A 15,241-nucleotide genomic window follows, 5' to 3' on the forward strand; every position below is an offset into this window, starting at 1 on the left:
AGCGGCTGCCCCAATTATGCGAAGTTTCACGTAAATAGTTAAAAATACAGCTTTACGGTTGATTTTCTGTTCAATCAAATCACGTTACGATGGACTGACCATAGTAAAGTACCATTCGCTATACAATATGTAGTAAGCGGTGGTCATTGTGATCATGTTTGTGAATTAAAGTTTAATTCTATTAAACAGCGATTCTAATTAGCGGAAAAAAAATAGGAGGAATATTTTTCACAGACTATAAAAGTAAAGATGTACAAATTTAGACTTTATTACACTACCAATTAAAAAATTAAATGATACGTGAAAATTGGAAGAATATTTTCCACAGGTTACCAAAATAAAAATAAATTTACGCTTACGTGCATACCTCAATTAATACATACTGTAATATGTACATACTAACTAGTTGACATTTCTGTTCACTGACATTTGTGGGTGGGGGTTAAAATTTAAAACAGTAAATAATATAAGCAATCACACAAGTAACACGATACTCGCAAGATAGAACTTCATTCCTACTTTTTATGTAGTGTTAAAAATAGGAATGAAGAGCAGATTCTGAAAATTAATTTCTTTTATATGATTGAAGCACTAACAGAAAAGCCCAATAAACAGGGAACTGCTAATTGTTTTTATTGTTTTATGGTTGTGACCTCCAGAAATCTGACCAAACCACTTGGTATGGTCGGAGACAATCGTAGGGCAATCTTAATTGCTGCTGTCTCCTGCCCCGAGTAAACGGCACGTTGTCCCAATTAAGCGAAGTAAACCCTGGCTGTTTTCTCAATTGGGTTCTGTTTTTTAAAATTTGTCCCAAGTAAACGGCTGCCCCGATTAACCGGAATCCACTGTATAAGAAATTTTTTTCGGATTGCAGGAGTTAACTTAATGCTGGAAGTATATCTTGATAAAGTTCTTCAAGAAGTAAGTAAAGCTAACCCCCCCCCCATGGTATAAGTATCACTGTCTTGCAATAATTGTTTTAGTCAATGAAAAATTTTATTTTAGTCTCTGAACTTTAGACAGCTTTGCAGCACATGTGCAGGACTTTTAGCAGTTCTTTTAAATATTTACTGATTGTTCCAAGTATAGCACAGTCATAGTTGAAGCATAGTTGTTTTTAATTAATGTCATTTCAGTACAGCTACCATGAGTCCAGTAGTATACTGCTGAACTGTATGCTATAAATTCAGTAGTAGAAAATTTAGTCTTTCTCTTTTTAAAATCACATAATATGCACTATTTCCATGCATCTCATCATAAAAAAAAATAAAACATTTGTTAATTGTGAACCCTACGAACCGTAACAGTTACTCTATGTTAGATTTCCATTCATACAGAGATCATAGGAAGTAAATGGAGACACATCAAGCTGCCAGACACCCAACTGATAATGGTACTTTTCAAATACAAGTTCCATCTTTTTCATTATAGATCAATTACACAAGTCAACAGGTATTTTTTGTCGGGGAAGGGATAAAATGACTATATAGACCTTTGGATGTCGATTCCAAAGAAACTAAGTTTTTGGTTTTCCTACAGTACATCTGGTTTTTGCAATGAGACTAATTATACCTCTCATACCTATTCAGCCAACTTACATTATTTATTAGTCAGTTAACGTGTATTCTAAAACTTAACATCTTAAAGTGTTTTCATTTCCAGTATTTAGTATCTGTTTTTGTCATTTTATTGTTCCCTTAATTAAAATTAAAATGGAAAGAAATTAATGTTAGGATACTCTGGATGGTAAATACGTAAATATTAAACTGAGCTACCTCACTTTGTGGCTCAGTATTTTTTTTTTTTTTTTTTTTATTACAATTACAAATGTTTCTATGTTGTAGAAACAGATGCAAGAATCAGTGCCAATAACAAATTCATTTGGGTTGATGTGAGAAAGCAAGGCAGAATCCTGAATTAATGGGAAGTGGATTACACAAAAAAATTTCACATTGCCTGAAGCAGTAGAATGAACAATATTTTATTAGTGGTTACAGCAAATATCTGTCTTCCACCTAATGATGAAACAGATAAAAACATTACTTTTGTATTAATTGGCAATTAAGGATATGTGTTACTTAAGCTATTAATTTTTAAGTAAAGTGATGTATATTTAATTACTGAATCAAAGGATCAAAAAATGTTGAAAATGCATTTGATATTCTAACATTTAGAATTTAGAATTTTCATGCTGCTTCTGCTATGAATAATAAAAACATAAAATGCATTTTGCTGGTTCCATTTATTTAACCTGCTGTAGCAGTGTAGTTTATCCATTTTTGATCAGTACAACCCATGAATCAAAGAATGACAAATACCACAAAGTTAGGTAAATGTGCTAATTTACAAATGGATCTTGAAAAATCCATCAGCAGAGCAAAAACAAATGATGATTACTGCAAATATTTCAGTGAAAATGGGTAGCTAAACTGGTGTAATTACTAGCTAAGGGTAAAGCATAAAGGAATGCTGATTAGTTATACCATCTTTCAGAATCTGAGAAATGTATTACTTTTATTATGCGTATAATTGATAATAGTGATATACACTTGCAACTGAAATAGATTCTATATATATCAGCAGTTCTTCATTTGTGCTTTCTCATGATGCATCTTACAGATCTTTTGAAATTATAATCACATCATTAATTGTCACTAAAAATTTTGCTTTTATCACTTGCAGTAATGGTTTCATTGCTCTCCTTGTATTGTTAACTGCCTTTGGTAAATAGCAGCAAGCCATTATTCCCAAGTATCAATTTGTTTACATTATCAGCTGGTGTTTTCACATTTTAAGGAGGTAAAACTCTCTGTAGTCTCTTTCTGAACATTCTACACAAATTCTTTCTGCCACACTGGATTCAGCATTCACCCAGTCTATTACATTCTAACCGGTCTATTTCACATATTATTTTTTGAATTTTTATTTGTGTATTCACAGGATCTTACTTTCCACAATTTTTCCTGTACAGTTTGAGAAACTATAACAAATTCTTTAAATATATTTTAAATTAAATTTATTCCAATCTATTGAAGTATAAAACCAAACACAGCAAAGCACAAACTTCACATTAGTGGTAGCTTGTTTTTGGAACTCCTTAAAACTAAATCTGTGAATATACATTAACAGAAGAGTTTTTCTGCAGTTTTGGATCAGCATAATCAAAATCAAAGGATAAAATCTCTTGTGCATGACTGGTATTTATATCTCTAAAATGAAGTTTCTTCTGATATTCTTTTTCATCTGTTCAATTTTTCAGAGATCGGGAACTCCGTCTTTCTGCACTGAATGCTGCACAGCAAGCAAGTTTAGAAGAACTACAAAAGAAAATTCAACAAAAAGTTAGTGAATAATTATTTTAGAATATTTGTTTTTTTTTGTTTTTTTTTTTAATTTCTTTGTTCTCATACTTTTTATTATATTCAATAATGCACAGAATATTAAGAATTAAACATCTGTTTATGACATGCTAATTCAGGGTTCAGCATGTTCTTGCTGTGGAAGATGAAGCACATAGGATTCAGTGTGATTAATTACTTTTTTGGTTGTTTGACATACCTAATTTTAAAAAAAAAGTGGAAATATTCCTAAGGAAAGTTACAGGTCAGACATCAAACCAGTTAGCTCATAATGTGATGTACTACTCAGGCAAATAAATATGTAAATACTTATTATCTCGACTTATAAAAATATATTGCTTTGAATTGTATTTGTGATACTTAAACATGCTTTCGGTATTAGTATTAATAAAGACAAAAATGATATAGAAAGTCAGATGTGTGTAATGGGCTTTTTAAAAAATAACCTTTATAAAAATACATACAGAGCAACTTTGATATATCACACCTGATTATAGCAGAGCTTTGGATAAATCTGAGTGGAACATGCAGCAGCCTGAAAAGCCAGGTGTCAGGATTTCAAACCCTGCTGTGGATCATCATAGAACAAGAATATATGAGAGCTATGTTAGGTTAACTAAAAAGCATGTATACTTGCATGTACACTAATGCTAGGAGTATAATAAATATATTTGAGAATTTGGAGCACTCATCAGTCATCAAATGCAAACATTGTAAGGATATCAGAGACATGGTGTCACTCAGACTTAAGGGATGCAGAATTTGAATATGTGTAGTACATTGTTTACAGAAAGGAAAGGAGGGAGAGTTTCTGCTTTTTTTTAAGAAGCATATTAAATCTAAGGCAGTGCATGCAGGGTAGCCAATGTTGTGTGGAGTCAGTTTAATGTGACATAAGCATGGGGAAAATGAAAATGAGAATAGGAGTGTGTTGTAGGCCTAATGCCTGTGATGAGTATAACTAACAACCATACAGAGAAATAGGGTGGGTCAGTAAATCAAAATGTCTTACAATGGGAGATCGATTTTCCATATGGGTTGATTACTCGTTCACTGGCAAGACTTTTCTGGATTTATTAAAGCACCATTTTCTACAGCAGCATATTAGAGGAAACAGTACTCTTTATCTGGTTATCAGCAGTGATTCTTCATGCATTAAAAATCTGCAGGCAAAAGACCCACTGGGTGGCAATGATCATATTATACTGATGTACAATTTTAATTAAAGACATAAATATTGTCAATCAAGGGTAAAGGGAAGGACTTTTGCTTTTGTAAGGATACCTACAGTGGTCTCAGACAGTTGTTAATTCCCTTCACTGGAACAAACTGATGATGTTACCAGCGGCAAATTCTAAATAGGAAACATTCAGGAAAGTAATTGTAGAAGCTAGCAGGCTTTTCATACCAACTGAAAAATACTGTTCAAAGCTTAGACCTAAATGGATGTCAGGTGAACTAATGAGACTGTTGGCAGGGAATAAAAATGCATGGAATGGATATAAATTATTGGATGACACAAAAGCCTGTAGTAGATATAAACTAGTCTCCAGTTAAGTCACAAAGGACATTAAGCAAGCTAAGGCAGATTATGAGAAGTTGTCAAAGAAATTCAGCAAACACTTCTTTTCTTGTATTAGCAGTAGAAGAAACAGGTTGAGTCAGATTTGTCCGCTTGATGTCGATGGTTTAACTGTTGATGACCCTGCTCAAGTTGCTGACAAATTGAATAGGTATATTTTGGCATCTACATTCACACGAGGAATTTTTTAGGGGTACGGATGTCACAGGTTTATCAAACTCTGACAGGAAGCTAAATTATTTTGTGATATCTGAGAGGGAAGTGGGAAAAAAATTGTTGAAGCTAAACATAAAAAAGGGTAAGTGGGTTAGCATTAGTAGAGGCACATGATGCAAGAAAGCAAGCTTATGCAGCATCAGCCAAAAAAACCTTCCCATTTCGCTGATCCATTTGCTCCAAATGTTTGTTTAGTTCTGCCCTGAATTTATTTAAGCTATTAACTGCCGGTTGGCTAAAGGAAAACTTCCGTACACTTATTCTACAACTGTCTTTCCTCAGTTTGAATCTATGCCCACTCAGGTTTGTAATCGGAGTAAGAGGAAGAATCCCATCGGCATTGAGCTTGCTCAATCCATTCAAGGCCTTATGCACCTCAATCAGATCTCCCCCGCAGGTGCCTAGTCTCAAAAGTTGTTGCAGTTTGCAGAACTTAAGCCTTTCTTCATAAGAGCAAACCTTTGTCCCTCTCACTAGTCTTGTTGCCCTTCTCTGTACTCGTTCTAGCAACTCTACATCCTTCCTAAATGAGGCTTCCAGACCTGTACGCAGTACTCAAGGTGTGACCTGACCATTGCTTTATACAAGGGGATAATCACCTCCTTATCCCTACTCACAAAATTCCTGTATATCATTGACAAGACCCCATGATCTACTCTGGCAGCCTGTCTGCACTGATCAGAAAACTTCATATCTAACGGAACAATTACCCCCAGGTCTATTTAATTCTCCACTACAATGAGTGTAACACCACCCAGTTGGTACATTTCTCTGGAGTTACTGCTGCCCATATGCAGTACTTTGCATTTGTCAATGTTAAACGTCAGTTGCCACTTCTCAGCCCATCTATCCAACTTTTCCAGATCCTGTTGCAGCAGAATACTGTCTCTACTGTCATTAACTACCCTACTAACCTTTATATCATCTGCAAACTTGCACATTAAGCCTGATATACCTTCATCGATATTATTGATAAATACACAAAACAACAACATGAGACAAAACAAGAACCCTGGGGAGATTCTACTAATAACATTAGTCCATGAAGAGGCCATTGATTCCAACACTCAGTCTTCTCCCACTCCACCATCCCTTTATCCCTAGCAGCAATTTACCCTTAATGCCATACTGCTCCAATTTGTACAGTAGTCTTCCATGTGCAACAGTGTCAAAAGCTTTCCTAAAATCCAAGTATATGATATCAAAATTATTTTTTGCATCCAGTTCCTTTGTGACCACATCGTAATATCCGATCAAAGTCGGACGAGATCTCTCCTTAACAAACCCATGCTGTGTCTGAACTATTACTGCAGTCAGTCTATGCATCATCAGTTGGTCCCACTGCATAGAACTTAAAAAAATCTCTGAGACCACTGTAGTCACCTTTAAGAAAGCAAAAGCCCTTCCCTTTACCCCTGATCGTAGTTACATCTTTAATAAATCCTACATCAGTACACTGTGATCACTGCCACCTAGTGGTTCCTTTATCTGTAAATTCTTAATGCATGAATGATCACTGCTGATAATCAGATCAAGAGTGTTACTCCCTGTTGTTGCCTCTCTAACATGCTGTAGAAAACAATCATCCGTAAAATCCACAAAAGCTTTGCTAGTGTGTGAGTGACCAATCCACAAGTTCCAGTCTATGTCTGAGAAGTTAAAATCCCCCCATTATAAGACACTGATTTACTGGCCCACTCTATATCTCTGTATAATTGTAACCCCACCACTCTTCCATCATGGATTGATGTATTTTGTGGTTATGATGGACATCATGATGAGATCCAATCTTTCTTCCATTTCGAGGGTATAGCTCATAAACAGTGTTCACAGGCCAACCGCTAGTTAGTACACTGGACCCAAACTACTGGTAACTCCTTAGGAGGCTTCTGAATCAGATAGTGTATAATCTTGCTGTCTCTACTCTGCCAGATAGTGACTGGAGGGAGTACGAGTAGTGTGTATGCGGGGTGGGGGGGGGGCATTGTCGAAGCCACATTATGTCAAGGATCTGGGTATATTCTTACCATGGATGCACCATATCCAAAAATTTCATTACTTTATACAATGGGATAAAGTAAAGGGGTCACAGAAATTTTTAAATAAACTTAGTTTTTGTGTATATGAAAGCCAAAAAGCATGTTGTTAAAATTACCTTTTCAATACTATAGGTATAGAGACCTTTACTTCTAGAACGAAGTCTGAGATACGAATGAACCATATTGCCACTTTATTTTTAGGGTAGTTTCACGTGTGATACAGTTGGCTTTCTTTCCTACTTATTGTCCTTGTGGATAATACGGCTTAATTTGCTCACTGGCAATGAACACAGAAACTGCAACAAAAGGAAGATCTTATCGACTTGTCATCTGTTGAAGCATTACATGCTCTTTTCAAGACTACTCTTGGGAAAAATTTTGGCTTTCTTTTCGAGATGCGTATCCAGCATTATCGAAAATGGCAATAAAAACATTGCTACCTTTCAGGTCTACATATTAACAGCTATAAAAACAAAAAAGCCTTATATGAGGCTTTTTTGAATGATGATGACATGAGATTAGTAATTAGCATTAGCATTAGTAGAGGCATTTGATGCAAGAAAGCAAGCTTATGCAGCATCAGCCAAAAAAAAAAAAAAAACCCACTTCCACTTCACCCCTCTGTTCGTTCAAAATACCTGTCCAGCTGAGCCTTAAACTTATTTAGGCTATCAACCTCCACCACAAGGGATGGAAGTCTGTTCCACCAACCAACCACCCGCTGGCTAAAGGCAAATTTCCGCACGTCTATCCTACATCTGTCTTTCCTCAGTTTGAATTTATGCCCTCTCAGGTGATTTTTCTGAGCTAGAGGAAGAATCCCATCAGCATTGAGCATGCTTAAACCATTCAAGGCTTTATACACCTCTATCAGATCACCTCGCTGGTGCCTAGTCTCCAGACACTGTAATTTGCAAAACTTAAGCCTTTCTTCGTAAGAGCACCCCTTTGTTCCATTCACTAATCTTGTTGCCCTTCTCTGTACTCGTTCCAGCAGCTCTATATCCTTCTTGAAATGAGGTCTCCAGACCTGTATACAGTACTCTAGGTGTGGCCTGACCATCGCCTTATACAATGGAATAATCACCTCCTTATCCCTGCTGGAAAAATTCCTGTATATCATTGACAATACTCCATGAGCTACTCTTGCAGCCCGTCTGCACTGCTCAGAGAACTTCATATCTGCCTGCACAACTACCCCCAAGTCCCTTTCATTCTCTACCACTGTCAGTGTAGTACCACAGAGTTGATACGTTGCTCTGGGGTTGCTGTTTCACATGTGTAGTACTTTACATTTATCAATGTTAAACTTCATTTGCCACCTCTCAGCCCATCTGCTCAACCTTTCCAGATCCTGTTGCAGCAGCATAGTGTCAGTAGTGTCCTTGACAACCCTGCCAACCTTCGTATCGTCTGCAAACTTGGACATTAAGCCCGATATACCATCATCAATATCATTTATAAATACAGAAAACAATAATGGACCCAACACTGAGCCATGAGGGACTCCACTAATAACATCAGTCCACGATGAGCAGTGTCCATTGATTACCACTCTCTGTCTTCTCCCCCTCAACCACCCCTTTATCCATAACAGCAATTTACCTCCAATGTCACACTGCTCCAATTTGTGTAGCAGTCTTCCATGTGCAACAGTATCAAAAGCCTTTCTAAGATCCAAGTATATAATATCAAAGTTATTCCCTGCATCCAGTTCTTTTGTGACTGCATCATAGTATCCAATCAAGTTGGTCAGGCAAGACTTTCCCTTAACAAAACCATGCTGTGTCTGAGCTATAACTGAAGTCTTGTCTAAATGATCCTGCAGTGCTTCTTTAACCAGTGCCTCCATTAATTTTCCTGGAACAGAAGTTAAGCTCACAGGTCTATAATTACTTGTGTCAGCCTTTGATACTCCTTTGTGAATTGGGGTCACATTTGCACATTTCCAGTCTATGGTTACCTCCCCTGAGTCCAAGGAAGCTCTCATAATTATGTCTAAGGGTTTGCTTACTTCCTTTGCTGCCTCCTTTAATATAACTGGATAGATCCCATCCACCCCGGGTGCCTTTCTTGTGTTTATCTTCAACAGTTTTTCCTCCACTTTACTCCCAGTTATTTCAAGATTCTGTAGCTTACTGCTAGAGTTGAATACACCTCTGGCATTCCCCTCGCTGAATAACTCCTCATGTGTGAATGTCGATGCAAAATATTCATTTAGTTTGTTAGCTACCTGAGCAGGATCATCAACAGTTGACCCATCAATATCAAGTGGACCAATCTGATTCATCCCCTTCCTTCTAGAGTTTACATAAGTAAAGAACTCTTTGCTGTTTTTCTTTGCATCCCTTGCCAAGGATTTCTCGTAATCTGCCTTCGCCTGCCTAACCTCCTTTGTAACTTGGTTGCATATCAACTTGTATCTATCATAGGCTTCTGTGTCATGTGTTAATTTGTATGTATCCCATGCATTTTTCTTCTCTGCCATATGCCTCATTAGTTCATCTGACATCCATTTTGGCCTAAACCTTGAACAATATTTCTTAGTTGGTATGTAAAGCCTAGTAGCTTCCAAGATAAGTTCTTTGAATGCTTCCCATTTTGAATTTGCTGTTGGTAACATCATCAGTTGGTCCCACTGTATAGAATTTAAATACTGTCTCAGTCCATCGTAGTCGCCTTTACGGAAGCAATCCCTTTACCCCTAATGGTAGTTACCTCTTTAAGTAAATCCCACTTCAGCACACTGTGATCACTGCCACCTAGTGGTTCATTTATCTGCAGATTCTTAATGCATGAAGAATCACTGCTGATAATCAAATCAAGAGTATTACTCCCTCTAGTTGCCTCCCGAACATGCTGATGTAGAAAACAATCATCCAATAAATCCACAAAAGTCCTGCTAGTGTACGAGTAACCAGCCCCCAAATTCCAGTCAATATCTGGGAAATTAAAATCTCCCATTATAAGACACTCTGATTTACTGGCCCACTCTATTTCCCTGTACAGTTCCTTATTATACTCATCAGAGTCATTAGGCCTATAGCACACTCCTACTCTCAATTTTGATCTCCCAATGTTTATGTCACACCAAACTGACTCCACACTGCACTGTCCAGCGATGTCGACTGGCTTCTCTTCCTTGGTTTTTATGTGTTTCTTAACTAATAACATAACCCCTCCTCCCTTCCTATCCTGTCTATCCTTTCTGTAGACGTTGTACTCCCCAAATTGCAGTTCTGCATCCCTTATATCTGTGTGACACCACGTCTCTGATATCCCAACAATATCTGCCTTCGATGTTTTGAGCAAAACCTCAAATTCATCAAATTTATTTACTAAACTCCTAGCATTGGTGTACACGCAAGTATACCTGCACCTGTTTCTATTCTTAGCTACCCTAACACAACCCATGTGTTTACTTGTACCGCAATGGCTCCCAGCAGTCTCTGAAATACCATGCATCTTGTTTTTCAGGCTTCTGCTCATTCTAATAGAAGCAGTGCAAGAATCTCTTTCACCTCTGCCAGTGGCTACTGTCAATCTATTGGTCTTTGTCTCCCCCCAAGCTAGCAGTTTTCCGTCTTTGCACCAAATATTACCGGTGATCCAGGCTTGTCTTTCTCATTAATGGTTTTGTTTTGTAATTGTTCATTTTTTATTGTTTTGTAATCTTAATTGAAGAATAAGAATTTCATTTGTTGTTTTTTCTGTATTCAATTAAAATACTAAACGATTGAAAAAGTTTGCACGCTACTGTAATACACCATGAATTGTAAAACTAGTAGAGCAAACATCTGTGAAAAGATCTAAACTTCCTAAACACTTCCTTGTTCATTTCACAGATATACGTGGTCTCAGTTCTAATCTCAATGATGTCCATTTCCACTTATAGTCTGCCAAACCCCATGTACGTTTTCTGACAGAATCTCAGTTATTGGTTGATTCAACCACTGCTCACCTCAGTTAGCCAAATTATTTGCTGTATGATTCCTTTCACCTCAAAGATGGTACTTGTGCATATGTCTGTTCTGATATTCCCTGTCAGAGACTTGATAATTTGGAATCTTCTCTTTTCGATCTTCTCTGGCTTAAAATCTCTCTATCTCATTCTGTCAAATTCATCTCTTGTCTCTACCATTCTTTCAACTCCACTAGACACTTGGAACTCTTTTACGTCCTCTCTTTGAAACTTGACTTTCTCCACTACAACTTTCCTAACAGTTTCCTTGGTGATTTTCATGTTCACAACTCTAGCTGGCTTCCATTTTCTAGTCACATGGACCCAGCTGGTTGAGATGCTGAGGCTTTTGCAATTACAAATGACCTAGCCCAGATTGCTAGCACATTTACCTACCAGAATACTGGATAATCCTAACCATACATGCAGAGGGAACCCAGTTTGTCCCAACTGTGGCTCCTCTGATCACATTCAAAGTGATTGTTTGGCGAAAGAAATGATATGTCCCAACTGCAAAGGCAACCATCCTGCCTACTCTAAGACATGTGAGAGGTGGAAAACAGAGAAAAAAATTGTGAAATATAAAGTTAAAACAGAGTGAGTTATCAGGAAGCAAGAAAATTAATTGCACCCAGTATACCTAACCGTACCTATGCCAATATTGCAAAAAAATATCAAACCATTGCCACACAAACCGATGTTACCATTCCTTCAAACACATCAATCTCTGATTGGGCTCGGGCTGTCCTCTCTCAGCAATAGTCCAGTGCCGTTAAGCACTCAGACCAAGCAAATAATACGACTCTCACAATACCAGCAAAATCTCAATCTCTGCCAGTGAATGCCACTACTACAAATAATGCTAGTTCGACTTAAAAAAAAATTATTCAGGACACATCGATGGATTCAGAGTACCCATCCAAACAGGAAGATCCAATTCTGGAAATATTTGCAGAAGAAGAGATGGACACCGGTCGCCCTTCCTTTCCAAAAAGAGACAAACTGAAGCCTGAACGCCATAAGACAGCCACGTCAGGTACAGCTTCTTCCAAATTCAAGTAATGCCTTACATTTTGCAGTGGAATTGCAAAATGTAATTCTTCCTTTCCAAAAAGAGACAAACCAAAACCTGAACGCCATAAGACAGCCACGTCAGGTACAGCTTCTTCTAAATTCAAATAATGCCTTACATTTTGCAGTGGAATTGCAGAGGCTTTTGTGGCAACATTGACGACATTCAATACTTAATTAACCGCTACTCTCCATTTGGTTTCTGCCTGCAAGAAACCTATTTAATTCCTCAAATCTCCGTTTCCATAAAAAAAATATTCAATCTATAGAAGAGATCGGAATACATCTTATTCTGCTCGTGGTGGTGTAGCCATTTTGATTAGCTCAAAGATTCCAGCTAAACAAATCGCTCTCCGGATCCAAATCGAAGCCGTTGCTGTGCATCTGATTAGTCAGATCGCTATAACAATTGTCTCAGTTTATGTCGCACCAAATCATACTTTCTCTTATAATGACCTTGAAGAACTTTTAAGACACCTACCCTCCCCTGTCTGCTTGCTAGGGGATTTCAATGGCCACCATCCTCTATGGGGATCAACTGAATTAGACAGATGTAGCCGAATGATTGAATCTTTACTAGAAAAACAAAACCTCACTCTTCTTAGGCCAACCATATACAGTTACCTACTGGACAGACTTCTGCAATTGACCTATCGATTTGCTCCCTGCTGTTTTCAGTCATGCAATGGTCAGCTCTGGATGATCCCATGGACAGTGATCATTTTCCAATTGTTTGTTGTTGTTGTTATTTGGTTTTTAGGAGCATTAGCAACTAAGGCCATATTGCTCCGGGAATATGCGGTGGTCATTCCCTGACCTTTCTGCATCCTCCGTATTTGTTGGTGACGGACTCGAACCCCGGTCTAATCAAGAAGCGTGTGCTACGCACTGCTGCTCCTTCCCACCTGGCTACGGAGGCGCCTCCAATTGTTTGTAATCTGTTGATTACCCAACCACCATTACAACAGCCCTGCAGGAAATGGAAATTCTCTAAAGCCAATTGGGCCAAATTTCAGTCATCAATCACTCTTGACGAAAAAAACTATTCAACTACAGCCTATAGATGAAGTTACTGATTATATTACATCCCGTCTTTTAGTTGCAGCTAAGTACTCAACTCCATTATCAAATACCCCATCCAGACGGCATTTCAACTACTGGTGGAATGAAGAGTGCACAAAAGCAAAGAAGGAAAAAAATGAAGCATTTAGTTTATTCCGTCAATCTCCAACCACAGCTAATCTAATTAGCTACAAGAAGCTAAGGGCAAAGGCGCGTTACATTCAAAAGCAGGCCAAGAAAGATTCTTGGGCTCGGTTCACATCTACTATCAATAGAAACACTGACTCCAGACTAATATGGAAGAAAATTAGGCAGCTTTCTGGGAAGTTTCCAACAGTTTCTTCCCCAATTCTCTCCTGCAATGGGCAAGATCTCTCTGCTCCTCTAGATATAGCCAATGCCTTGGGCGAAACCTTTGCTCAAGTCTTGGCTGCATCAAACTACACTCCAAAATTCCAGAAAATTAAGGCCGCCACCGAACAGAGACCTATCAACTTTCGAACCTCACTATCACTTGCATGTAATCACCTCTGCAATATTGTGAACTTTTACAGGCCATCAGAACAACACGAAACAGTGGTTCTGGGCCAGATGGCATATATTATGTCATGCTGCAGCATCTCGATGACAAAAACTTACAACTGCTTCTAGTCTTTTTTAACCGGATCTTCCTGGAAAATATTTATCCAACCTCTTGGCACTATGCTACAGTTTTGGCATTTTTGAAACCTGGAAAAGATCCCCCCAGTCCTAATAGTTACAGACCAATATCTCTGTCAAGTTGCCTTGGTAAAATTTTTGAAAAAATGATCCACAGTTGACTCACCTGGATCATTGAAACTCAACATCTACTGAGTAATTGTCAACATGGCTTTCGCAAAAACAGGTCCTCCCTAGATCTGATGATCAAGGTGGAATCTGAAATTCGCAATGCCTTTGTGAAAAACGGACACCTTGTCATGGTCTCCACTGATATAGAGAAGGCATTTGATACTACCTGGCGGTATGGCATTCTCAGTGACCTATATAATCTTGGTCTACGAGGCAACCTGCCCAGGCGCTTCCATAGCCAGATCGGCAGGAGCAGCACTGCGAAGCACATGCTTCTTGATTAGACCGGGGTTCGAGCCTGTGACCACCAAATACGGAGGATGTGGAAAGGTCAGGGAATGACCACCGCATATCCCCGGAGCAATATGGCCTTAGTTGCTAATGCTCCTAAAAACCAAATAACAGCAACAGCAACCTGCCCACATTTATTAGGAACTTCCTCAAGAGCCGATCTTTCCAGGTCAGATATCAAAATTCCATTTCTGCTACATTCTCTCAGGAAGAAGGAGTACCGCAAGGATCAGTTTTGAGTGCAACCCTGTTTGCCCTTAGAATTGATTCCATTACAAAAGAACTCCCAAATACTGAAGAGGCTTACCTTTACGCTGACGATCTCTCTATCTCTTGCCATTCTCAGAACATGAGATCTATCGAAAGGCAATTGCAGATGTCCCTCAATAAAGTAAAAAAAGTGGGCTGAGCTCAGTGGATATCGTCTTTCCCAACAGAAAACAGTTGCAATCCACTTTTGCAGTCAATGCAAATTGCATACAGATCCTGAACTTTAGATTTCAAGTTCCACCATTCTGATTGCCAGCAATATGAAATTCTTAGGACTAATCTTGGACAGTAAGCTCAACTTCTTTGAGCATGTTAAATTAATATGTACTGCCTTCTTAAAAAGATCGACATGCTAAGAGCTTTATCTGCCCTCTCTTGGGGAGCAGATCATACAACTTTGCTCCTCTTATATAGAGCACTGATTAGATCCCGTTTAGATTATGGTGCTCCAGTTTATGATTCTGCCCAAAGGAGTGTGCTACGCTGGCTGGATCCTATTCAGCATAATGCACTGCGGATTGCAATTGGTGCATATAGGACATCTCCAACTCAGAGT

The 15,241-nt window shown here is 38.2% G+C and overlaps 1 protein-coding gene across 1 annotated transcript in view; it reads left to right on the forward strand.

Moving 5' to 3' along the window:
* The window catches only part of ssp3 (SCAPER domain-containing protein short spindle 3), a 408,421-nt gene that overhangs the window by 267,423 nt on the left and 125,757 nt on the right, over nucleotides 1-15,241 (forward strand). The window contains exon 16 of the mRNA XM_090377943.1: nucleotides 3,263-3,344. Coding sequence (XP_090234069.1) covers nucleotides 3,263-3,344 — 82 coding nt within the window. The remainder of the gene's footprint in view (nucleotides 1-3,262; nucleotides 3,345-15,241) is intronic.

The sequence above is a fragment of the Mastigoproctus giganteus genome, chromosome 7 (genome assembly GCF_048544385.1).
Source record: "Mastigoproctus giganteus isolate SK-2022 chromosome 7, ASM4854438v1, whole genome shotgun sequence".
Classification (NCBI taxonomy): domain Eukaryota; kingdom Metazoa; phylum Arthropoda; class Arachnida; order Uropygi; family Thelyphonidae; genus Mastigoproctus; species Mastigoproctus giganteus.